Source organism: Anser brachyrhynchus (assembly GCF_964034855.1).
Source record: "Anser brachyrhynchus genome assembly, chromosome: 2".
NCBI lineage: Eukaryota > Metazoa > Chordata > Aves > Anseriformes > Anatidae > Anser > Anser brachyrhynchus.
In genome coordinates, this window is record NC_137695.1 from 18,417,401 (window position 1) to 18,443,907 (window position 26,507).

Here is a 26,507-nt window from a genome sequence, read left to right on the forward strand (position 1 = left end):
TACTTTAACATGTTGCTTTAACTAACTTTTCTACCACTCTTGTAAAATATAAGCACCTGTTATAACTATCTGTATTATTAGATAGAAATTATATAAAATTCCAGGTGAAGTAAGGTACTAAAACTGGTAATTTCAGATCAAACCAAAACTGAACCTGGGTATGTAAAAGCTCAGCTGAGCAGTTCTTGAGCAGAAAAACAAAAGTCACCCACATCACGGGGGAGGTGATCACATCTACAGTGACTCCCAAGGCAGAGCAGCAGTTAGGCTGAGGTCAGTTGAGGATCTCAGAGATAGAGGCTCTTGCATGCACAGGGCAAATTTTCTTTTGCTACTTCTGTCTCAAAAAGCTGTACTTCTACTTATACCAGATGATTTGTATTTTTTTCTGACCACCACCATAGGAGGATGAGGGGAAATAAAGCTAGGTAATAGAATGGAAGCAGCTAAATGAAGGAAAAGGGATTATGAGAATACAAACCACAATTAGAAAAGCAGATTATGGCAGACACTGTATCTGTGTGCTCTGAGATGTGCGGGGTGGGGAGGGGAGGAACGATGACGACAAAGATGACACAGGTTAGCATTAACCTTGTTCTATTTTTCTGCATGCCACACAAGTCCTCGTGGGTAAAACATTGACTCTGATCTCATTTCTTATTTCTACTGTTTATTTTTGCAGGTGAAGCTGCCACATGTCCCTATAACCATACATGCAACTGAAGTTCAAACAGTGACTCTTTTTCCTAAGACTATAAAATTACACGTGTTTTCAATAAATGCTTATCATAAAACTATCAAAAGCCCCTCTCATTATAAGCCACGTTCCTCTCTTCCCCCTCAAAAGTAGAGAAAATTACTACTTTTTTTAGTAGTAAAAACTACAGAAAATTACAATACTACTGCCTAATGTACTTCTGGACCATGTCTACAGGAGCTCCTTTTTTGTTGTTGTTTTGTTTAGATTTCTTTTTCTTTACCAAAGCTGACAGCTGCAAGTGGGAATCTGAGTAGGCAAGGAGATAAAGTATCCTTGGAAATGTTGATCAAGATCTGGACAATGTCATGAAAACTTAAATAAATATTTTAAAATCACATTTTCTTAAATCATGCAGTCCTTCAATGAGATTATTGGATAAATATTACTTCGTAGTACTGCCAGACTGGAAGTTTCCTGAGGTGCTGATAAATATTGCAGCTTGTAATTATGATCTCTGCAGTTTCTTAGTACCATGCTGTCCACAGAAAAAACTTGTGCAATCTCCTACCAAAGTTACTGTGTTTGAGTGTAGCTAACTGCAATGCCTGTACAACAAGAAATCATGAAGGCAACAAAAATACATTTTTTTAAAGATCTTTTTCCTTCCAGTGAAACATCTAGAGAATAGAGGTGTTGACAGCTACTATTTTGTTGCAAGCCAGCCCATTGTCCTAACTTGAAGGGGTAAACTGAAATCTTTGTGCTACATAAAAGAGGGTGCAGAAGACAGAGACAGATGATTCCCAGAGGTACTCAGCAAAAGGATAAGAGGCAACAGTCACCAGCTGCAGGATAGTAGATTCCTACTGGACACAAAGAAGGCATTTTCCCACTGACAGTCTTATGATCTGGAAGACATCACCCAGCAAGGATACATTATCCTTGAAGATACCAAAATCACAGATGGAAAAGACCTGGTGCAAAATTGTGACATTGAAGTTAATCATTTTTGAGCAGGAGGGTGGACCCAATAACCCCTGAAGGTACTTTCCAACCTGCATTTTTCTATGGTTAATAATAATTGAATTTAAAAATACTCAGTCCCTAGTCTGGACATTCAGACAGACAGGTGAAAAGGACTGAGGAATTCTTGCATACTCAGAACTCGATAGAAGACTTGATCCATCTGAAAATGTGCTTATGACTTCTACAGTGGTGACAAAGAGCTCCTCCCTTATGGTTTTCTGGCACTCAAAAGGCAAAGACTCATACCAGGATGACACACAGTCTTCCACCCACCCATCTGCCATAACCTTGTGCTGCTGTAATTGAGCTATTAGAATGCAAAGCTCTCTTCTGCAATAGATTTGTAAAATAGCACGATTCTAACACAAAATGTCAGTTAAAATTGTCACCACATCACAGTCATGCAGTTGTTCTTTGTAGGTCTTACTCACTCTTCACCTGACCCAGCTGATACATTTCTCTGTGCTCAGTCCTTCTGGTTTCTGAAGCCCACTGAATAACAATTCAAGCATCAGCTTCGCTTTTAAGAGAACTATTAGTTGCACTTTTGTTAGGACAGCCTTTACACAGCCTTTATACAGCCTATTACAGCCTTTAATCATCCAGCTGCTCCTAATTTATGCATCTGTGCTGAGCTGTCAGGTGAAATTTGCTTGCATCCTACAGTTGTCGAGGCACTTTCATCTTATTTCAGCAGCTTGGATTCGAACAGCTACAGTAACAACTACTACAGTTACTACTTGCCCCATCCTTACAGGCTGCACGGACAGAATTGGCTGGGTAACACCTCACGCATGCACAACTTAAGGCATACACAAGTGATAGTTATGAAAAAGTCGCATTGTCCTGCCTTGCTTTAATGTCTTCACACACAAGAATCCTAAAACCATCTCAGGCACTATTTTTTTTTCTCTCCTGTTCTAAGATAGATCAATAAATTTCAGCTGTTTCTGAGCATGCAGTACAGCAGTGCTGCCAGCCCCTGAGCTGGCTGTACCTTTCTTTTGGTCCTGGCTTTTTTAAGAACAAAAGATCTGTATTGCTGCTGCTTTTTGTCACAAAACTACAGAAACATGTATAAACAGGAATTTAACCCACTGTATTTTCATTGTGTAGAGATCTAGTACTTTCAAGTGGTTCTTGACAGACGCTTGGCCTAACCTACTCCTAAAAATCTCCCAGGGAGGAAGATTCCCATTTAAGCAGCTGGTGGGTTTCACTTGCCCTGTAGTCAGAGCATATTTCCTACTGTCCAACCCAAATATTCCTTGCTGACAACAAAACTGCTTTACTTTTACCCTTCCCTGTAGCTTTTGAAAATAAATGATTGTTATTCTCTATTTAACATCATCTTTGACTACTGTCACGACATACTATTTTTCTCTTTTGTGGGCTGAAAAAAAGTTAGTTGCTATAACCTTTTGAAATAATATACTCTTTCTGAACCTAGACTGTGTACAATTTGCCACTGATGTTTGTGAAACATTTTGCACAAAACTGAATATGGTATTCCTTTGGGAGTCTCAGCTGGGAAAAACTGGAGAGAGCAGAAACATCCGCACTTTGTAGAGAACCCGTTCTGCAGTCCCATGGCCTAGTCAGACATATCCCACTTCTTCCTCCTATAGGGAGCAGTACTTTGCGTGTGTCTACTGCATTTATCCCATGATTCCAGGAAGTTCCTCAGTGTGTCACAACAGGGCATCTGACACTATTCTCCAATGTGCCCGTAATTCAGCTAGGTGTCCATTTCGGACTTTTTATACAGACTTTGTTTCCTCACCTAGGTTATTAACGAACAGAAACAGGCCAAAAGCAGATGCCCACTTGTGGTTCTCCCTGCCTGAAAGTGAACTACTTACCACTGTTTTTTGAGTAAAGCTTTACAAAAATGAGATTGTTTTATTGTTTACGTGAAGTTTCTGCAACTTCCACATTTTCCTCACAAGAATGTCACATGGAAACACACCAAATCCTTCCAAAAGGCATAATGCCATCTATTGCTTTCCCCTTACAACACCAGTTATTCTGTTAGAGATTTTATTAACATGAATTGTTGTGGCCCAATCCAAGCTGACCACTTTTATCATGATACTGTGTTCTAGGTATTTCTATGCTGGTTTCTATGGGTTCTGGAATCATTCTGGGTATCAAAGTTACACAGACTGCTCTATATTTTTCTATGTCACAGTTTTTCTCACTTTGTAAACACTTATTAAATATTCTTCTATCATTTCTCTATCTTCTTAGTAACACAATCTTGTCTTTGCCATGCCACATTAATCTCTCAGACCTTATACTTAAATGCTTGTACTCTAATTGTGCATTTTTGTTTCTCCTTTACGAACACATTCTAAAAGATTAAAAGAAACAAACCCTGATGAATTTTTACTGCTCTCTGACAGTGCTTGTATCTTTTGTCCACATCAGCTAATTTGCTACTGTGAGTTTGATGATTTCTTTCAGTAACGGCCCAACTATCCTGTTTTCCTTCATTTTTTATGCTATTGCCCTAAGCACAGCTACCTACCAGCTTCCCAAGCCAGGTAAAGCATACTTTTCTAAAGCCGGTTACCCTTACTCCACTGCTCCACCAACCTTCCTTTCCTCAGGAAAGCGAACACAATTATCTTGGGGTCTCTTTCACTCAAATGTCCTTCCACCTTCAACTTTTCAAAACAGAACTTCTCCATTAGAGCAGAACCAACCTCATATGGCCATTTCCATTGTCACTTCCTTTGCCTTCTGTCTCCAAGAATTTGATGGACTCCATTTCTCACCACACTGGCTGTCACAGTCAGTTGTGACCAGATTCATTCCTATTCTCTGCCTACGGTGTGACATGTCTCTACAGCTGTCTACAGCCAAAGAGCACCTTCCACTGACAGCATCTCATGCCAACTACAGACACCAAGGGTCCTTGTGTAGACTTAGAGAACCACATCGGTTTCTTCAGTGGGCCAAGTGGTTCAACATGCAGCTTGTTTGTACAGCACGTTTTTAATTTCACATCAAATGGAGGAAAGATGTGCACTGTGACTCCTATTTTTTTCCTAACAATAGTACAAGATAACCTATAATCCAAAGAAACCATACCAATGCTCCAGGCTTTTAGGTAAAGCTGATTGCTTTCAATTTAGCGTGAACGAGACATGTCTCTGAAAGACATCTTTCCTGAGTTGTTATTTAGCTTCAGTGATCACAGTCCATGTGCTATTTGTAGTTTTGCTCTTTTACATCATCTAGCACCTTTAGGGCCGTTAGTCACTGCCTCACAGCTGTTTGTTTGTTGCTTCTGATCTCTTCACTTTCAGTTTGGCTTTTAACTTCTCATTTTCCTTGTCAAGTTCATGCAGTGACAACACAAGCACCCAGAGGAAAAGTTTGTCTATTCCATCTCAAGCAATGGTGTCCTTCAGTCTCTTCTTTTTCTCAGTCAGAACATAGAAGTCTCCACCTCACACTGTGGCCAAAATAGAAAAGATCACATCTATGCCAATAGTGCTTTTCCCTACATACAAAAGCTTGTAGCTTTTAAAATGCAGCATTTCATGATACCACTTTTTGAGCTGCGGAAACACCAAAAAGGGAAGTTTCTTATTTTAGTGATGGTTTGCAGAGCTCATTTTTACTTTTGAACTGTATAAAGTCATCCAAACGTAACTCTAGGGCCTTAGTGTATACAAGAAACCTATTTCCCACTACATTTCTGTTCAAGGATCTTTTTGCAAAATCAGCGCTAACTACAAAACCGAAAAGCACTGGTCAGTAAAGAGTCCAGGACTTTCTGAACAAACACAAGAGACAGCTTACCAAGATGGAACATTTTTATACAAAAACCTTAGTGCAAATAATCGATTTATTTTCATTTATTATTTTACACAAGGAGCAGTGGTAAAAATAACTTTCAGAATGCAAAACCACTCATTTAGGTAGGGAGAAAAATAGGAGCCTAAGTTAGAGATCAGTAACATCAAGAGAAGCATTTCTACTGTCTGCTGCAAAATTAGATAAGACTCTGAAAATATAAAAAGCCTAGCAGCAAGGTGGGCTGCATAACAGCAAGCACTTCACAGCTTCTATTGCCTGCTCAGAAGCACGTTGCCCTTGTTCAGTCTTTACCAATTACGAAATGTTTCAAAGCATCTTCCTCTTCTGTAGCCTCATTTCTATATGATTCAAGGTTCAGACAGTAGTTCCAAGTACTATCATGTCCACACTACACATAATTCATTTTATGTCTGTGTTCCTAGATGAAGACAACAATTTAGTATAATTCACTGTAATTTAAATGACTGTAATCGAAATCATCCCTATTGAGTCTGAAAGCATGGCTTGGGGAAGCACGGATCGAAACAATGGGCCTTGTCTCCAGTCTCTTTTTATAAAAGGAGTGAAGCTGAAACAGACTCATCCTAAAGGCAATTCCTCTCCACTCAGCAGAGTGCAGGACAGGTCAGCTGAACCACTCTCTGGAGTTCCCTGCCTCTGTCTGGTGACTGCAAAAGCAGCTATGGTGACTCAGTAATTGTGACGGGATCCTAAACCTGCAAGAATATTGAGAAGTACATACCAAATATACAGAGAATTTTGTAAGAACCAAAAGGACTCTGAAATCAGAAGTGTTTTATTTTGTTTTAAATAAGCTACTGGAATACTTAACTCAGAGAGATTAGCTCAGAGCTGAAATCAAAGTGCTCTGTAAACCAACCTCCCCCTGCTCACAGTGTGTATGCAAGACAGGTCTTTGCTTCCAGGGTTTGACTCCAGCTAAGCCAACATCTTTCTGAGCTGCAACAAACTGACTTTCTTTCTGGACTCTAGGAAAACTTTCGTTTTGGCAGCACTGACACCTGTCTGCTTCCTGCACATTCCAGCTGCTGGTTCATTGCTGTAGTGCTCTTCTCCCAAATTCTGCAGCCTCCAACCTCTGCCTGACAAATACAAAGGAGGAGGAAGCTCCCTCCCTGCAGGCAAGTCCACTTGCTCCAGTCACACCCTTTATAAAGGGACCCAACATATAAACTGAGAGCAAAGACAGAAAAAATATCACATTTGAATTTAAGTATTTAACCTTCAGCTGTCTAAAGCAAAAAGAGAAAAATCCTACCCCAAGCACTCTTATGACTGATGCTATCCTCAACTAAAGCTAAAGAAAGCTTGGTAATCTGGGATTTAACCAATAGCTACACAAATTCATTGTGGACTTTCTTAAAATAACTTCATATCTTTAATAAAGATGTGATCAAAAATAAAATTTACAGTAAGCAAAGTAATGTTAAATATTAGAATGGGGGGCATAGTATTCACATGCTACTTAACTACATAGTGGAATAATAAGAATCTCTCTTTTTTTCCCTCCCCCTCTGGTAGCAAAGTTGTTAGAGATTTATCATACTAAGCTCTTTGTATTTGCTATATTCTTCAGCAATGTGGGCCATAACATATGCTCAACAGCTGCCTACAAGATGTGGACCCTGCAAACCACAATGTAATATAAAATACTCATCTTGCAGAAAAAAATACAAGTATTTACTAAAACTTTGAAGCATCAAATAATAGTTGTAGCCACACAACTTTGATCTTGGGAAAATGGGATATAATTCAAGAGTGAAAAATTGCTATAATTGGGAAGCGAAGAGGTACACATTAGAAATGGAGAAATCAAGGCTGATTCAGATGTGTAATGGATCAAATTATTCAATGTTGGTCAGAGTGGAGCAATTATAACCAAAGACATTACTGAAAAATGATCCACATTGAATAATATGAAAAAGCAATTTCCAATTGTTTAATTTTTCTTCTATATGTGTCATTTGGAAATACCTGATGTTAGACAAATCACAACTCCCTTCCCTCCAACACTCCCCCACTGAAAAAATGACTGTTTATTTTCCACTATGCTTATTTCCTGAAAGATGGTTGTTTTAAAGTAAATCTCCCATCTAAAAAAAAAATTGCATACCTGCTATTATAGGATTTTATTAGACAGACCAACTTCCATCCAGTGTGTTTTCGAAACTCCGCCATGTTTTCAGACCACCATAAACCTGCCTTTATTGTCTCAGATGGTAACATCTCTGTGTACAGCAACCGTGGTATCTAACAAAGAAACACTGCAAGCTTTCAAAAGGAAAATCCCAAATAAATTATGCCTCTGTACAAATCAGAAAGTCCACTATTTAACATAAAAAAGAGGTAATATGTACAGTAATGTCTTTATTGTTGCTAGATAGGCTCATCTCTTTGAAAGCCAAAATGAGACCACCAGGACCTTTCTGTGCATTCCCACAGACTCCTGTGAGTCACTCCAGATACCGTGTAAGACCCAGAGAGGCCTCTGGTTTCCATATTCCTACCCATTCCTTACAACTATTGTTATTTTAAGACAAAATCTTCACCTGATGAAGTTCAGCAGCTTCAAGAACCATACCCTCCCCTGCTCCACACCTATGACAGGACTCCATGCCCTTTCAGACTAGGGCAGGATATGGGACTGAGGTAAAGGCATTGCATTCCTGGTCAAGGACTATTCAGATAAACAGCTTTTAAAAAATATTGATCTGCTTACCTAGCACAGAGCTTATTAATACCCCTAAAGAGCTCATAAAATCACAATTAATGAGTCAGAAGTAAATACACTGTCACCTACTGCAAAATTTCAGGCGAGTGTAAAAGTAGACAGCTTCTTTTCCAGTTTCTTGTCTCTCCATGTTTTACACCACCCAGTCTCCCCTCCGTCAAACAGCTGAAGTCTCATCCACGTTAAACCATACAACAGTGACAGAAATATTTGGATGATGTGTCTCTATCTTTCTTAATGTATGTCGAGGTAGGAAAGAAACCTGAATTTCATAATACATTGTTACAGTTGTCCTGATCCTAGAAGTTCTTATCGTGCTTCTGGCAATTTCAGCCAACACATACACACTCTGATACCTTGATCTTACTTTGGATGGTGGTTGCTTCTCTTTTGTAGCAAACCTCACTGCAACCTTGAATTTTAGGGACATGGTTTAGTGGGTAATATTGGTGGTAGGGGAACAGTTGGACCAGATGGAGGAAGGTCCTTTCCAACCTTAATGATTCTATGATTTCTATGCACTGTCAGTACCTCAGTTCTCTAGTTACAAAACATCTCCCTTCCCCAATGCAATGCAGTATCTAGACCTGCTGGGATTTACGTCTTTAGATGCATAACCTTACTTCACACATAAGATGCTATATGACAAAACAGAGGATTTTCTTTCTTTTTTTTTTTTTTTTTTTAAATAAGGACACACTTCAGTGAGTCTCACCATTTATTAGAATTAAACATGGTGTCTAAAAGGCAACGTGAGAGACTTCCATGTAAAGTAGGTCAGTGAAGGATCCAGAACTATTAGCCACACTAGATTTGGGCATTAATTACTCTCATTTTTCTCAGTCTGACACATATGTAAATCATGCTGTCACTGTTCATTTATGGATCTGTGAGGAAAATTTATGCATATTTCATGAATGCTAGGGCTCTGTCTGTGACTACAGTCAGCATTTGCAAACATTTGGAAGCATCTCATCTGCTAAACTTCTCTTTCCAAACACCAAATACAAGAGTGTAACAGCACAGAAGATTCACTGAACGCCACATGCATAGCAGCAGGTATACTGCTCATCTTTCATCATTTTATCCAGGAGTTACTGCAACACTTTCCTGAAGGTCTTGGAGACTTCTTACCCCTAACTAGCCACCTTCGACCATGCATCCTTCCCTCAAATCCTCATACTGGCTGCCCCTTCTCAATTACACCAGACACGAGCTAGCTGCTTTTACTGTCAAGACCCATAGCAGTCCTAATACCTTTCCTTAGGCAGTAGCACATCTATCTTTACAATGCTGGTATCCATCACTGGCTAATTGTCAACGTGACATGCTTGCTCTTCTGCTTTGAAGGAGCAGCCAAAACGAAAAGAAAACTACACCACTATCCTTCAAATCCTCCTTAATAACTCTGCTGCAATGCTGACAAATGCTTGCAGATGCTTGAGATCACAACTGACTTCTGTTATCCCCTTGGATCTCCATTTCAAAATCCATTTGCTCTATCTTGTTTTAAGCTTTGATGTAAACCCCCCAGCAATGAAAACTGACTTTTAGTATTGGAGTGGAGAGAGTAACTGATATTCTACATATTGTGCTGGACTCTCCATCTCTTGGCAAATTCATGAGTGGAAATTCTTCTAAAAGATCTGCAGAGAAACATAAAGGATTTGCATTATGGACTCTCAGCTTGTTATATACTCAGCATATGTAAGTGACTTACCAGACAATGGCACCTGCCCTTATCATTGCTAATTAAGACTACACCAAAATGTCTGGCTTCTCCCCAGGCTTGCTGCTCTCTGCTTACCACACAGATTTCCTTTGAGAGTCACGTTTTGTTAGGCAGGTTTTCTCACAGTTACTAGCATTTTAGGTAGATTTTAGCTCAGGCTAAGCAATCCACTAGAAACAATCTAGTTCAACGGACCTGTTACCCTGGTACAGCAGACTATCAGTTTGGTATGCTGGCATTTTATTCCTTTTTTCCATACAGGACTACCTAGACAATTGTTAGAGTAGAGATTAAATGGTATCTACACAATGTATTTGTACTTTGTCTATGGTTGGGAAGAGTGCCATATGAACTGGAGCACTACAATTTTCTGTGTTCAGTTTAATTCAGACTCTTAGGGGTTCTATTTACTGGGTTTAATGATTTCCTTCTTCCTTAGAAAAAGAAACACAAATAGAAGTGTCCCATGGATTAAAAAAGATAATTTAAATATTTATACATTTTAAAAGTTTCCTCCTCAAGTTAAATTTAAAAGATCAAAGTAACAATTTTGATTTACTTCATGCAGATTTTAAATCAGCAAATACAGCTGCCAACTGGATAGCAATAATCCTTCATGATAATCCTTCTGTAATTCTTTTGAGTTATCAGCGTCTGATCAGCAAGTTCAATTAACATCAAGAAACACACAGAAGATCAAAAAAGTATACCAATTGGCCTGTAACAATGTAGAATGATAAAAATTATCATTTTGTTTCTCTATTTCTTTAATCCTTTTATTTTCCCACCTTAAAAGGTTGAAGGAATGGAAAAGGCTAATGTCACTTTAGAGAAGCAGGTTACAAAGCACAAGCTATTCTATACTTTCACATGATTACTCCACCGAAGATTACACTGACACAAGAAAAGGTTCTACATGAGAGCAAAAATTAATCAGGTTGATTTCAATCTGGAATGTGCATAATTGATATCCATACAGACTGCACTACCTCAGGTGCTGTTGCACTACTCAAGTATTGTTTGTGAAGGTACTTTTTACTATTAGAGCTGATCAGAAAACAGAGCATGCAGTCAACTGGAAATTTTAACATATTCTTCCTTCGAAACTTCTTACCATAAATTCAAAAATATTTTGATTTGGAAATGTTTTCATCGCATTGAAAACAGTGTATTCTAGTATGTGGAATATTATACACAGTAATAATTATATAATAATGACAAAATTAAAATTGCATGCTCTAAGAGGAGACTGCCGAGCATGACAGTACAACATCAGGTTTAGTGTGAGCATATACGGACACTAAACAGAATAGGCAGGGACACTTAATACAACCTGTTTGCTGGACAGCATGAGGGAAATGGACTGCAGAAATTGGACAGACTCACGCTGTGCTACATGGACCGTTAGTCTAACTCAGTAGGGCACCGCAAATATTCTTAAAATGTTCACATACACACATGGAGGACCAAAACACCTAAAAAAAATGCTTTGACAGTCTTCTTGAAGTTCAGCACAGTCAAAGGTATTTATTTCTATAACTTCTTGGCAATTTCCTCCACCAATCGTTTTTTATGCTTTTATTTTCCTACCTTAAAAGGTAGAGGGAATAGAAAAGGCTAACATGCCACTGTCTTTAGAGAAGCAGGTTCCAAGCACAAACTGTTCTGCACTTTCACATGATTTCTCTGCCAAAGATCACACTAGAACAAGAACACGAGAGGTTCCTACAAAATATTTTGATATCACAAGACGGCATGTTTGGATGGGAAGTTGCTCCAAATGTCTTCCCCTACCAGGCTGTTCTAACTCAAAACAAAACAGAATTATCTTCTTACTATAAAAATAAAAATAATGGATGTTTTTCCTATTTCCTAAGCACAAAAAGATACTGAGAATGGTAAAAAAAAAAAAAAAAAAAAAAATCACTTACGTGATCACAAACCCAAACATATCCCAAATATGACAAGCGTAACTGTGTGTCTTTTGGAGACAGACTGAGATGATTCTTAAAGTTCTACCCGATCTGTGTAGGAAATGAACTATAAAAATAAGTTGCATTATGACAGCAGTAAAAGCTGTATAATACCTACTATTTACCTTGCTGTTGTACTTTCAGCCTTCAGTCTTTACTTGGTAGTTCTTTGCAGCATGTTTCAGGCAAGGGCTGCGCTACTTGTTCTCCCCACCTGCCCTTAACCTGCACACTTTACCTGTAAGATCCAATACGATGTGCCCCTCTGCTCCATCTTCCATCAGCTGATTTCCAATTACCTCAGATCTATTCCCTTCCTAATTAATAGCCATAGCTGAAACAAATGGGTTATAGCACACTCTGCCTTAGCCGTGCCATCATGCTGATGCCTGCTGACACAAAACTGCTAGGCTGATTCATCCCAAGTATAATACTTAAGTGGTTTCTTTTCAACACAGACTCAATAGGCCAATTTCTTCTGCCTACATCTCTGGAAACACATGACAAGGCTTAAAAAAAACAAACTGGCAAGAATCCTCTCTAGCAATATTCTTTATTATAAATGTGATTCGAACAGCATCCACACAGGGGCAGATGTTCAGCCTAAGTGCAGCCTACAGAGAGAAAGGCATTACTGAACTGAGTCAAAACTACTGTTATACCATATAGATCTATTTTTACATCTATACATTCATTTTTACATCTAACATTTATTCCTGTAGGTGGTTTCCTTAAAAACAGTGAATTGAGCAAGTTAGCTTTTATTATTTATTTATTTATTTTTGTAATAAAGTAACCTAATCACATAAAACACTCTTGCATTGTTTTCTTTTAGTTTACTATTTAGTTAATTTTTATTCTATACCAGTCTCAAATTTAGGTCCTCATGTGTTAAGATAAACACTATTTGGTAACTTTATTTTCCTACAAATACTCTACTATAATGTCAAATACAGAAAAAGTGTTATGAGAAAAGGTTGTTCAATTTTATTTTTCCATGTAATCATTATGCAAGTTTTTTAACTGATAAGACCTACGCTGAAAGGCTACATCAAAGTAGGAGATTGACTACATCTCTCTTGATACTTTATTACATCAAGAAAGTAATTGTTTCTTAATTGTTTCTTTTAACAGATTTTTTTTTAGATGAGCAATAGCTCCTGTTCTCCCAGAAGCGCATTTCCAGCTCACAGCACCGCAACTTCAAAAAGCTTTACAAGATCATTTAGGTAATCCACACATCAGCACAGAGACACAGCAATACAACAAAGAAAATGAAATTAAAATATTCAACAGAAAACTAGGAATTTCACTTCAAATTAGAAAAATATTTTCTATAAAGATACATGCTATTAGGCAACTATTAAGCGAGGAGATTAGGAAAAAATACTATGTTTACCCAGGATTACCCTGCAACAGATCTTTCCCATCACTTTGAAGCAACTGGTTTTGGTGCCTACAGACACAGAAACTGTCAGATGACCTAAACCAATAGGTGAGATCCTAATACCATTTAGTTGTAGGTAAATAATTCTTGATTGTCATCTATTTTAATGATTTCTATTCAGAAGACAGTATCTTCAACCTGAATTGTGAATCTAGTGCCTCACTGTTGAGATCTTCACCAAAAGGCCTTACAGGGAGCAGCAAATAAAAATTGTAATTTTAGATAAAAATTGAATGTACAGCTATCTTGTCCTGGAATTTGAGAGTACAGGTTCAATAGGTAACAAGTCAAGTAAGGGTAGATTAATCCTGGAAAACAGAGATGAAAAGTGGGGTGGACTATCTTACACCAAGACATCAATAACCTCATCACAAACCCATCCAAGGTCTTTTCCAGTGTCCAGAATATCTAATAACTTATGCCTAATATGACCATTTTATGATAATTCACATATTTGGGACTAAAAAAATCTCGCAAGAACCCTTTACAACACTATAGAGTCTTTTTGGCTACTTGGCCAGTTCTGGCCTCAGAACTGGACCTCACAGCCACTTCCCTTAGCTTAGTACAAATCCATTTAGTAACTTTTTCCTCCCCCAAAACCAAGCACGATCAAGTGCAATATAAAAAAAACTACAGAGAACTATGGGGTACATCAAAAATCATCATACTGTAGTCGTTCAGATGAATTTCATGGTGATCAATCTGATCTCTATGATGAGAACGGTTTTGCACATAGCTATACTACCTTATTTCCATTTAACCATACCAGAACTGTTTAATCCTTGGCAGAAGGATTAGGCCAGTTATTTGAGCTTCAGAAATGGACATACAGACATGTATGTCTATATGCAATCACCTTTCTCTGCATTTACCTTCCTTCCATAACAGAGGTACCACTTCTAGTTCAGAAAAATCTCTGAACTCTCTCGCAGTTGCTGAACTGCTAGGAGAGCATTTTATAGAATTCTCCCATGCTTCATAAGGAATCCTGTTACTGATTTGCTTTGTCCCATAATATTCCACAGATATCTACAGCTGACCCCAGTCAGACAGAGGATACAGGCTAGATGGACCTTCATCCGATTAAAACAAATATGCACACAGGAGCAGCCATACTCTGTCACATTCACATGCAACAGTGATAGTTTTACATGACTGTTATACTAGAAATGTGTAAGAATTTGACAGTACAATTCATATAAATAACGTCTAAAACAGAATTAAGAAAAAAGAAACCTGAAAACTATCTTCCCAGATAAGCTTGTTGTTATGTAGTATGGGACATGCCTTTGAAAACTGAGGATTTCCCTCTTCAGGAAAAAAATTATTTCACCACATCTACATAGGTAGAGTCAAATAATCCAAAACCAGCAAACAAACGACAACAAAAAAATACAAATCCAAACCAAACCAACAACAAAAAAACAGACTCCGAAGCAATGGAAACAGAAGTCTCTATAAGCTAAAGCAAAGACTAATTGCTGCCATTATGAATTTATACAGATATTAGTTAAACAACAACAACAACAACAAGCAATACCAACAAACACACAAAACAAAACAACAAAAAAATCACTCATAAATTTTAAGACACCTATATAGCTACTGTGAAAAAACGATCTGCAATGGCCCTGTAAAACTGCATGCAAGCTGGAAGAAAGGTGATGCGTCAGAGGAAGCTATGCCATAACAGGTTTCTTTCACAGACCTTTGTATTAGATGTACAGCTTCACCAAAGTCACTGCTGGAAAATTAGTTTTCTGCTCATGTATACGCACACATACACACACCAACTGAAATCCTTTGTACACATGGATCTCCATGTGCAGTGACAGAAGGCATCCAAGACTATTCCACCCAACCCACAGTGGCACTTGCACATGTGCAGCGTGGCACGTGAAGAGTAAATATAAAACTTGTACTCCAGATGTAGCTTGTGTTCTTCACATCAATAAAGTAAATCCATTCAAAATATAAAAGTTAAAATATAAACACTTAACTGTTCCTCACAGTCTGTTCTATCCTGGTTGTTTGGCACCCATCCTTTACAGGCCAGAAGTTTCACAGATGGAGTCTCAAATGCCCAGCAGACACAACAGAAGCTAGATTTTTCAAAGATGCTCACTACACAAAAGGCTGACATCTTTTGATGTCAGTCTAACCTAACAATTTATTATCAATTCTAGTGCAAACTGTCCTGAAAACATATTCCCAATGCAATTCACAATTTGGAAAAGCTTTAGAAGTTAGGCTTTTTCTTTTTTTAGAGCTTGTTTTCAGGATTAGGTAACACTTATCTGAGATATTTGGCAGAAGGATTACATTCATGTAGCTGGCATTATAAAATACCACCAATTCTTCAATCTCAACCTTATCAAACAATGATCAAACATCAGCAAGGAAGTTTTTGCAGAACAGATTATAGTGAACCTACGAAAATAGTAGTGATCAAGTTCTTTGCTCCTAGATTAGTCAAAATTAAAGACTGAAACACACAAATTACAGGCCTTACCTTGCTCTCATTCCATTTGGGGAAATCCTGCTGCTTTCAACGGTATTTGCCAATTAGAACAGGCTACTACTTGTTCAGGCTACTTGTTTATTTGTCTTATGTGTATATTTATGTGCATAAAAAAACATAATTCGTTTCTACCATTTATTTTTGAAAAAAATCATCATAGCAGTTACTTTACCTGTTATATCATATCTTAGTCATATTTAAACAAATACTACAGAAGGAAGATTCCCATGACACACTTTTTGTCAAAGAAAGATCTAAAGTAGCAAATCCTATCAAGTCCTATTAGCATTTACAACCTAATTCTGAAGGCACAGTACTAGCCGTATAAAATACCTAACAAGAATAGTGAAATCAGAGCAGAACATTAATTCAAAACACTGACAAAACTAAACAACAGTATTTATCACTTCACATGCAACCACTCTAAAGAAAGCCATCAAACAAATAACTTGCATCTCATTCATTGTGTTCATACTCAACATAAGAATGCTGACTTGAAGAAATTTTTTCCCGAATTATTTACCTCAAGAACAAGCCAAAGCTGGTCTCCATTTTTCACATCTTTCTTATAGTACATGCCATAGAATTTGACTACATTGGGATGATCAGAGAGAGCTTTCAAAATGTTGTACTCAGCTTCAATTTCTTCATCAATATCCTGGGATTACAAATGAGAAATACATAGCAGTTAATAAATAATAAGAGCAATTAAAAAACAAAACAAACAAACAAAAACCACACGGTTCTCAGGCTATTCAAATCTAGTTTGAAATAATGCAAAGAGAAAAAATAATAAAACAAATAAATCCAAGTATTAATGTGCCATTTGCAGAGTTACAAAGCTTGGTTTTGTTTACTTAATGAAAGTCATCTTTTTTTTTTCCTTGGTCTTCTGCCTATTCAACTAACAAATGCATGGGGTATGGCAGAGGAGCTCTCAGAAGAATGGGCAAAGAACATTTCAAGTTGAAACCTGGGCAATCCACAAGTGTATAGGTGCAGACTGATGAGTTTTTGGGAAGTGCACGCAGATGCCTTGGGAAGTCACCAGTTACTTCTCCAGTCTCAAGGGTATTGCCAGCCAGAGATGGTGCAGCTGGAACTACCTTGCTACCTCTCTGTTCACAAACGAGTATGACTGCAGCCCCATCTTACTCATTTATCATTCCACTTTCTGGAATCATCTGTGAATTCTTTTCATTTTCTGCTATCATAGAAATTGGTGATATCCATGATTTCTCCAGCTTTTCCAACGAGCTGAGTAGTGGCTTTTTGGTCAGTATGTTTTATTGTTGTTTTGTTTTTAAACAGACCTCATGTTTCTTACATAGCAAGCCAAGTCCATTTGGAGGCAAGACCTGACAAATGATTGTCATCACATGCACCAGGGGCTGTGCAAGGTCCTTCAGGCCAAATACAGATGCTAGCAACTATGGGCACTGGACAAGTCAGGTAACCCCTTTCACCTGTGCACTAAAAGAGCTCATTGAGGGATGTTTTCAGACTGCTTCCATCATGCTGAGAAAACATTCAGTCCATCCGGGCCACGTTCTGCCATGTAGAGGCAGAATAGCTGCAGCCATTTTCCCTGCATTGTTTAGATCTTGAATAAGTATGGACAGCATACCTGTTACCAAATTTAAAGTGCTTTTAATACAATTTGCTATTTACACACAAAGAGAAATAGATGACAAATCACTTGTAGAGGGAGGCTACTCATGAAGTGCACTATCCATATGAATGGATTTCATACCAATGAAAGGCACCTACTCAGTGCTGAAAACCTTTATCACCTGCCTCACCACCACCAAATGGAAGTGACTGTTGGGGAGAACAGGGATGCTTTGTAGTCCTAATGAATGACAATCCTCATTTTGTTCACAACATAAGACACCTGTGCCTAAGAGGACACCTGACCTATGCGGATCTCTCCAACACTAAATACAAGTAACGCTCCCCATGTTAGCCTTGGGCTATTTTTCTTGACTGACCTCAGTGAACTTCCTTTGTCACCAGTATCTTCAGGAATTGGGTTGTTAAACTTTCACATTGAGCTTACATGAGTAAGTCTCCTTACAAGGAAGAGCTTTAGAGATTTTTTTTTTTTTTTGGGGGGGGGGGTGGAGAGGAGGAAGCAGCAGAAGTTTTCCTCTATTTCAAAAAAGAAGGAATTCACTCTAAGAGAATTTTCCCACAAGCACAACACAACGTAGCCAAAAAAATAACGAGGAAGGAAGAAACAACCAAGGTACTGGAGGGAACAGAAGGACAAAAATGGAAAGAGACAAAGATAAGAGGCAATAAGAGAGAGAGCGAGCATCTGGTAAAAACAAAAGGACAAACTGAAAAGAAAAAGTCAAAACCAAAATACACACAAAGCATACAATAGACCTAGATGCCTTGGGGAAATTGGAAGAGAATTACCCACTGTCCCACTGTGATGTAATAGATGTTTGTCTCCTGAGGGGTACTCAGATTTTGAAATTTTTACCAATATGAGGAGAAATGAAGAGAGGGAGAGTGAAATGAATAGAATACTTATTCTATACATACTAGAAAGAAAAATCTTCCTTTGCATTTTATGAAGGAAGACAACTTGATTTATTTGGTTGAATTTAACATATTTACCTGCATAAAACATAGCTAAAGGGAGAGCCTCTTCTAGAAACAGTAGATGGAATATTTTCATGTGAACTTAGATGTAAGATATTTTGGGTAAGAGTCTTAAAGTACACTGGTGTTTAGTTATAGCCCTAAGGACAAGACTAAGATTGTTCTCAGTTCCATCTTCATATACAGTCATTTCAACACCTTTGCTTTCTTGTTTCAGTTTCAAAAAATCTGAGATGTTATTTAACATAAAGAATCTAGAAGCTCTAAAAAGATTAAATGTGAAACGCTTATTTCAGTTTCATATCACCCATGATAATGTAGTTTCTTAAATTGGTATTTCCAGATTGAATTAAGTAATATAAAAGCATATTTCTGCTCTATTCTTCAGTCCACCCCTTATAGGTTGCGCATTTCTGAAATCATCTTTAAAGAAAAAAATAGTAAAATTTAAAGAAAACATATAAAGTACCTTTTTCATCATTGCAATGGCTCCCTCTGCAGCCATTAATAATACTTTCAGTTTAAACAAAAAGGTCTGGTTTTATAACTTTCACTCTATTTCTAATATTGGATTGCCATTTTATTACCAACATGGAGATACAGCAGCTACTTCAGACCTCCTGTGAATAGGAGGGGGAAAAGAAGAGTGGTATTCTTAGAATAAAAAAGAGAATATATTCAGTTAAGAATTCAAGTCTTGTACTCTGATGTTGACTGAATTATTGACTTTCCATTATGTATCAGTATCCTCAGCTCACTTGTTTGCACACTGAAAAAAACCACCTTTAATACAGGCAATAAAAAAAAATCATGAGAATATTTAACAGAAGAAAAATCTAATTTTAAAACAAAACTAGAATTTTAATATAAGTAGATGACTTTTTTGAATAATATTGGGGTATGCTGAAAAAGAAATTTCTCAATTCTTCCAGTTCAACATTCTCAGTTCATGGAAATTCTGGGTGGCAGCTTACAGGGTTTTCAGCAGCTGAGATGAACAGAAGTTTAAAAGTCTCAGCTGACCAAGAAGAAAATTTTAAACTGCATGCTTTTACAAAGAAACAAGAAAAAATGGAACTTTTAAGTCAACTATTTCATTAAAATTGGGAATCTGTTATACCTTAATATTTTTTTCTTTCTTCTGTTTCTTATATTGCATCTGTATCCATTGTTTTTATTTCTTCTGGCTTCTTCACATGCTACTCCCTTATCTCCTATTTAATCTGTTTCTCTTTCCTTTAGCATCATCTTTACTTCCTCTTCTCTCCCTCTGTATTCATCTTCTACCCTTTTCTTATAGCCTCTAAAGCGTGTAGAACATTGAAACTTTACCTGATTCTTTCGGAACCAGTTGCCTGTTAAGAACCATTCCTGAACACTTGCAAAACAGATTAAAGCAGAAATTTCCTGCCATACTGGCATTAGATGAACACCAACTGCAAGAAAGTCCTCTATTCATTGTAAATGTGCAAACTTCGTTTACAGAAAGCAATAGAGTCCAGAGTTTCCAATGCATCTGAATTCACCAAGAGCCTTACTGCTCGGCTGTAAACCACGTTTACTTTGGGAGAGGTACGTGATACTGCATTGAGGTTAGCCTCCTTTTGTTACTTTGAAAGTATACTGAAATGAAAAGCAGATTAACAGGAAACACAACAAACACAATGCAAGACAGTATGTTTTCACATTTTGTGGACATGAAGGCCACAGGAACATAATGAGACATGGCGTGACACACAGTGTTTCATACAACACAGCGTGCTTTTCTCCAGCTGCCCAGAGAATTGTGCACTGGAAGCACATGCCTCACGTCGAAGCATATGATGTCGCAGGGTCACAGAGCCAGACTGTGGATGGGACTGGAAACACCTTCTCTTGCCACTACAGCATCCTTGCTGCTATGCAGTCCATAGCTTGTGCTCACACGCAGCAGCATCTGCTACGCAAGACCTATGAGCCCAACAGAAATTGTAACACGGTGCTGAGAGTGCAAAAGGTGAGCTCAAAGGGGCCACTTCAAAAAAGGAACAGCTCCTTGTCCGTGTTTAGCAGGTTACTGTTCTCAAGAACAATCTCACGCCATGTGCAGCCGTCACTGAAGTCAATGGAGTTCACCTTATGAACCAGACTAACATTATTCCTTACTCTTTGAGCATTAATCTGTCACCCAACAAATCTCAGTTATAGAGTACAAAAACCCTCTAATACATAATTCCACATCCCCATCACCTGGTGCTTTGTGTGTAGGAGTTACTGCCTTTGTATTTTCCATTTGAAAAGATGGATCTCTAAGTGTTTTGGCACATTCTGAAAATGCAGAACCGATAATAACAAAAAGAAAGTATGTTGTTTTATTTTTAAAGTGTCACTCATAGCACTTAACTCAGCTAAAAGCACATACTCAAAATAGATGCTTGAAGGGACTTCTAAGACACTTAAAAATGCATAGCTTCCTTACTGGCTAGCACGTCAAAAAAAGGAAAAGGAACAACAATAAAACTATAAGAAGCTAGGACTCTGGTATTTAAAAGGAAAATAAGCAGGTCTATAGCTGAAATTAAAAGATAAGCAAGGCAGAACCAAAAGTAATAGAGTTTAGGTCTACTTCTGACTTCTACCGTATGCAACCACTTTCAAGATCACTCATCATACAGAAAAAATGCAGTGATATCTAGAAAATATATTTCACTTCGCAGGTTGGAGCTATCAATTCTATTGTAAATGACCTATTGAGATTGTAAGTAAAAGAAAAAACACTACATAATAAATTCAGTTACAATTAAATAAGTACAAACACAAGTAATTTAAGTAGCTTACATGAACAGGATCCAAGATTTTGACTGCTGCTTTGCTGCCATTTTTCTTATTTAATACCTTGAAAACTTTTCCATATGTTCCTTTGCCAATAGTCTCAATTATTTCCCAGGTATCTGAGGGGTCGGGAAAGCTATCAAATATGATTGTTTTCCCAGTCAGAGGAAGCATCTCAAATGATGGCTCCTAGGAAACATTAAAAATTTCAGCAATCAGTGAACAAATGATTATTCTCAATTGTTTTCCTACAAATATGAAAATAAATACATATTCCAATCTCTAACACTAGAATTATTTTTTTTCTCCATGTAGTGTACATGCACTGAAAGCATAACAAACAAGAAAGTTTACAATTAATACAGGTACTTAACATGGTCAACACATTATCAAATTAGTACAAATGATCATTTGAATTTCCCTTAATTTCTGGCTTGAGTGAAGTCAGTAGAAGCTTCCCCATAATGAAACTAAAATGCAACTCTAGGATTTTTTATTTTTTTATTTTTTATTTTTAAGGGGCAGGGCAATGGGAGTCAAGCTCAGAGATTACTGCTGCATAAAATTGAGAGGAATCCTACTCTTAGCATTTGAATTTTTATATAGAACTGAGCCAAGCAGACTGAAGTGGTAGATCTTTTCACAATATTATGGTCTTCTGACAAGCAAGCATTCAGTCATGGAAGATGTGTTTACTGGTGTACATTCATTAATGCACCTATTTTACATACTGTATAGGAAACACTGCACCTATGCCCTGGTCAGTGATGGATACAAGTCACTAGCACATGCTTTTATACCAACTATCCAGCATCTACAGCGTTAAAAAACAAGACACAAACAAACCAGAAACTCCCACCTTTCCTGTTTTTTAAGAACAGGCAAAAACCTGGTAGAGGGGTGTTAAAAATTATGTTCTTGTATTCCTAATTGCAGAGCCAAGACTGAAAAATGAATGGGGCAGACAAGAGGGCAGCCTCAAACCCTTACTGAGTAAGGACATAACAAATAAGTGAGCTTTGGAGAGTCATTTTCATACACTCATTTTTTAAGTTTTGCAGCCACTTTGAAGAGTATTATATCAATTTAATTATTTTTGGATTTTTCATTTTCAACATCATAAATCCATACACGACGCAATTTATATCATGATACGCCAGTTACAGAAATAGTATTATACTGCACTTTTCTGATAACGTACAGAATACCTTCAATTTCAGCTTCATTTTTGCCTTCCAGCATACTCATCATACTTTCTTTATTCATCTGCTTATTCATATAACCACGCTACAAATGCAGTATGTATACCCCCTAGAAGCAGCTGAAATGGACTGCTACACAAACTTATGTTGTATCAGCTCTTTAAATTATCCACTATGCACATTGGCACATTGCACGCATTCAGACAAGTTTTCTAGCTCTCCTGGGGAACTTGAGGTTCAGAAATCTTCCCATTGTTCTGCTCTTGGCTGATTAACTCACTCATCACTGAGAAGATAGGGTTTTCTTCTCCCCTTCTCTTTTTTTTTTTCCCCTTAGTTTTAAACACACACGTGACTATTACCAGTTTCTACACCAGCTCACAGCAGCAAAGTAAAGTAATACCCTCTTAACACCAGGAAACCCACAGGAGTCTGTTGCCCACTGAACACTGTGGCCGTGGCCCATCACCTTGACTTCAGTGCCTGTAAGAACAAAATGACCCAGTTTTACCCGTCATAATAAAATCTCCCTTAACACAAATCCAAGTTAAGGTCAAAGCAATGGCAGGAGATCAAGACGTAGAAACCTAATACGCAAATCCCCAAATTCCTATTACAGATTCAAAATTTCCTCTCTCCTCCTGTCCACCTCTGCTGCTTGGATTCCTATAAGCACAACCCAGTCGGGAGATTGACTGCAGTCTCTTCCAATGCATAACCTTTCCACCTCGTGCCTACTATTTAACTATGCCTTGAGAGTTTTATTGTTTCCAGGCAAAGCCTCCTCTTTCCTAAAAAGTGAGCACAATTTATAACATTTTGGTCAAGGATTTTTTTTTCTTTTGCTACAGAACAGTGTTCAAATAAAACTGTAATGCTTATCTTTTCTTAAAAACAAACAAAAAACAAAAGACCACTTTATAGGTATATGCAAATGCTTTACAGTTTGCTCTTAATTGTGACAATTATTGATTTCCATTATTAAATTGAGAATAATTTATTTGGGGCGTGACAGTGAGATTGGATTCTTAATTCCAAACTTTTGTTTTGGGAGACATGACAACGATGAAATTTCTGTCTGAGCCTAAGTTTTTAGAACAGAAGTCAACTGTTTGCTTAAAGTTTTACTGAATACTCAATACATAATGGTTGATTTTCTAGAAAAAAAAGGTGGAGAGCAATTGATGGACACTTTCATAAGAACCAAGATGCCCAAATCATTTTGCATGTAGGCATACTCCAATGTATTTTCTACAGAATAAATAGTTTTCCATCAAATTCTAGGTCCTGCTAGGTCTCACATTGCAAGAACATGCAGCAAGCATCCCTGACCCGAGAAGCTTACAGGAGATATGCAAAAGTTATGAAAGGAAGAATTATTTCTTTCCTTTCAAAAACGAGTACCAAAGATGAAGGAGGGATTCAAATATTCAAATACGTATCCTGTGCCTGAGCCATGCAGGAAACTCTGACACCCTGAACCTCAAAATACATCCTTAATCAAAGGTCCACCCTGCCACACAGGGATTTCACAGCAAAGGGTATATTCTAAGAAAAACACCCCAAAACAGCAGCTTCAGCCGGCTTCTCAGGTTCCATTCATTTCCTACAGATTAACAGAATGCAGCTGAAATTAATTGACTCCCTGGATCACCTGCGTATTTGTCTGCGGAGACTAGTGCAAGGAGAACTGTGAAAGGACTGAGGAAACATGCTCCTGCAGGTGTTACTGGCTACCAGAAATCAGTGCTAGAAAGTTATATGCTTACCTTTTCTTGTCTGAAGTCACCACATACTTAGCAATAACACATTCAATAACTGCCATACTTAGTTCAATAATTTAAAGCTACTATTCCTGATAGAATTATTTACTTTAATCCTTTGTCTTTTGATTTGCAGCTTCAAAATCATGACTTGAATAAGTTATATTGAACATATTTCCTCACTTCCACCATGTTTAAGAACAAGCCTCTGCAGATAAATTGTTTAGCTTCCACTTCTGTTATTAGAAATATATTAAACCGAATGATTTCAAGTGTTCTGTTCTGAGCTATGAACAATGTTTTATTGCATCTCAGTGAAGTTGAGACAGCTGATAATGATATAACCTCATATTTCAGCAATAAATAGGACTGTCTCTGGAATACGTCTGGATGCTTCAATAACTGGGTAATTTATCACACCCCTCACTATTAAAATTTTTCTTTAAAAACAGCTTATGGCTTGATTCAAGCTTCATGAGCTAGGAATGTACCCTCAAACCTCTATAAATACTCTTTAAAATACCTCTGGTGTGCTCAAAAAATTACTAAATTTAGGGCTTCCAGAAACAAAAACAATAGGTTGAGGAATTCCTGGACAAGGCGGCAATTTATTTTTTTGATTGCTTCTGGGTTTTTTGTTTGTTTTGATAAAGGTAGGATGTGGTGTCAGTGATCTGATCACAGTTGTAACAATAAATTGGGAGAGATTTTTTTCGGATAAGCTAGCTTTATATGATTTTTAGCTTTGTAGCTGATATCAAACATACACACTCCATTCAGCAGACCTCAGGCATCATGTTAGAGACATCCAGAAACGCCCCACTCAGATCACTGAATTCTCCATCATTTTCAGTATCTAGCTAGTTTGGAGAGGGAAGGGGAAGGGGCAGCCTCATGAAGAACGCAGTATATCTCCTGTAGGCCATCCGATCGCTGCAATGGCAATTCACTGAAGCACATTCATCACACCTGAAACTTGAGACACATACCAATTACACTACCCAGGGCTTTATGGCCAAGGCCACAGAGCATTACAGATGATGGTGTCAAGTGGGAATAAGCAATAGTTTTTGCCTCTGCAACTTGAGCTGCAAGCACAACAGAGCCTGAATTTCATAAAGAATGCTACAACTTAGCCCAGTATTTTTACTATTAAAAAAATAAATAGCAACTTCCTTCCTCCATCCCCCAAACAGTTTCTGACTGGACCTCCATCTCACTTAGATGAAAGCATATCAATTTGCTCAATAAAGAGCTGATAAAACAAGTGGGGCACCTCTTCTCATCCTTCTCCATAAAGGGAGCCCAGATGATTAACAAAGCAGGTATCTATTCATTTGCGACTAAAATGAAGCCAACCTTAAGGTTCCCACCAGCATCTTGTCTCCAGGCTACCAAAATCTTCTGTTTAGTGGTCTTGAAAATTAGAACCGCAACCTCACAGATTCAGTTGAAAACACAGCTACTGAAGTGATCTTTGATCTCTCATTTTATTTGTCTACATCGCTCCCCCTCTCCCACTGCAAACCCCGCATGTGTTTAACCAGACAGCTCCTGCACATATGGTGACCCTACCCTGTAATCTGCCAAACAGATTCACATTTGTCACAGGATGTAGATGTCAGGAGCAAACAACACTAGCTTACGTTGCCCATCGGATCTGTTTCCCCACATGGAGGTGATAGTTTCAGTCTTCACAGCACTCCTGCTGAATCTGAAATTCAAATCTCTTGCCTACCAGATGCTAGAAAAAAATTATTTTAAAAAACAAAACAACAACACACACACACAAAGAGAGAGAGAGAGAAGAAATGCCAGGCAGCGTTCACGTACAGGCTGCTAAGGCTTGTTATATCAAAGAAAATGAATCTTCCCACTTCACCTTTTCTCCACCTGATGCATTAGTTTGATATTTACTTTATAAAGGTTTTGGTCTGGTACTGAGCACCACACACAGTGGGGCCTTGAAATACTTGATGCAATAGTACAATAAAATCTCACATGTTTTCTCTTGGTTCATGAGTTTGTGCCTACACTGACAATACATTTTTAATAAGAAAGTTAATGGTTGCTGCATGGTATTCCTCAGATGATCCAAGTGCATGAGGCTGCTATATGCCATTCACCAAACCA

The 26,507-nt window shown here is 37.8% G+C and overlaps 1 protein-coding gene across 17 annotated transcripts in view; it reads right to left on the minus strand.

Moving 5' to 3' along the window:
• Positions 1–26,507, minus strand: part of MYO3A (myosin IIIA) — a gene marked incomplete at its 3' end in the record, with an annotated part of 121,803 nt that overhangs the window by 91,927 nt on the left and 3,369 nt on the right. For 12 of the 17 annotated variants that reach the window (XR_013947745.1, XM_080583258.1, XM_080583260.1 and 9 more), the window contains 2 exons: positions 21,416–21,598; positions 16,509–16,643 (listed from right to left, as the gene is read on the minus strand). Coding sequence is in view for 15 of the 17 variants with exons in the window: in XM_080583256.1 (XP_080439382.1) it covers positions 16,509–16,643; positions 21,416–21,598 (318 nt within the window). Of the gene's footprint in view, positions 1–2,157; positions 2,277–16,508; positions 16,644–16,958; positions 17,053–21,415; positions 21,599–23,956; positions 24,374–26,020; positions 26,119–26,507 lie in introns of those variants that run through there. The other 5 variants (XM_080583257.1, XM_080583259.1, XM_080583263.1 and 2 more) reach the window with 5 other exon arrangements.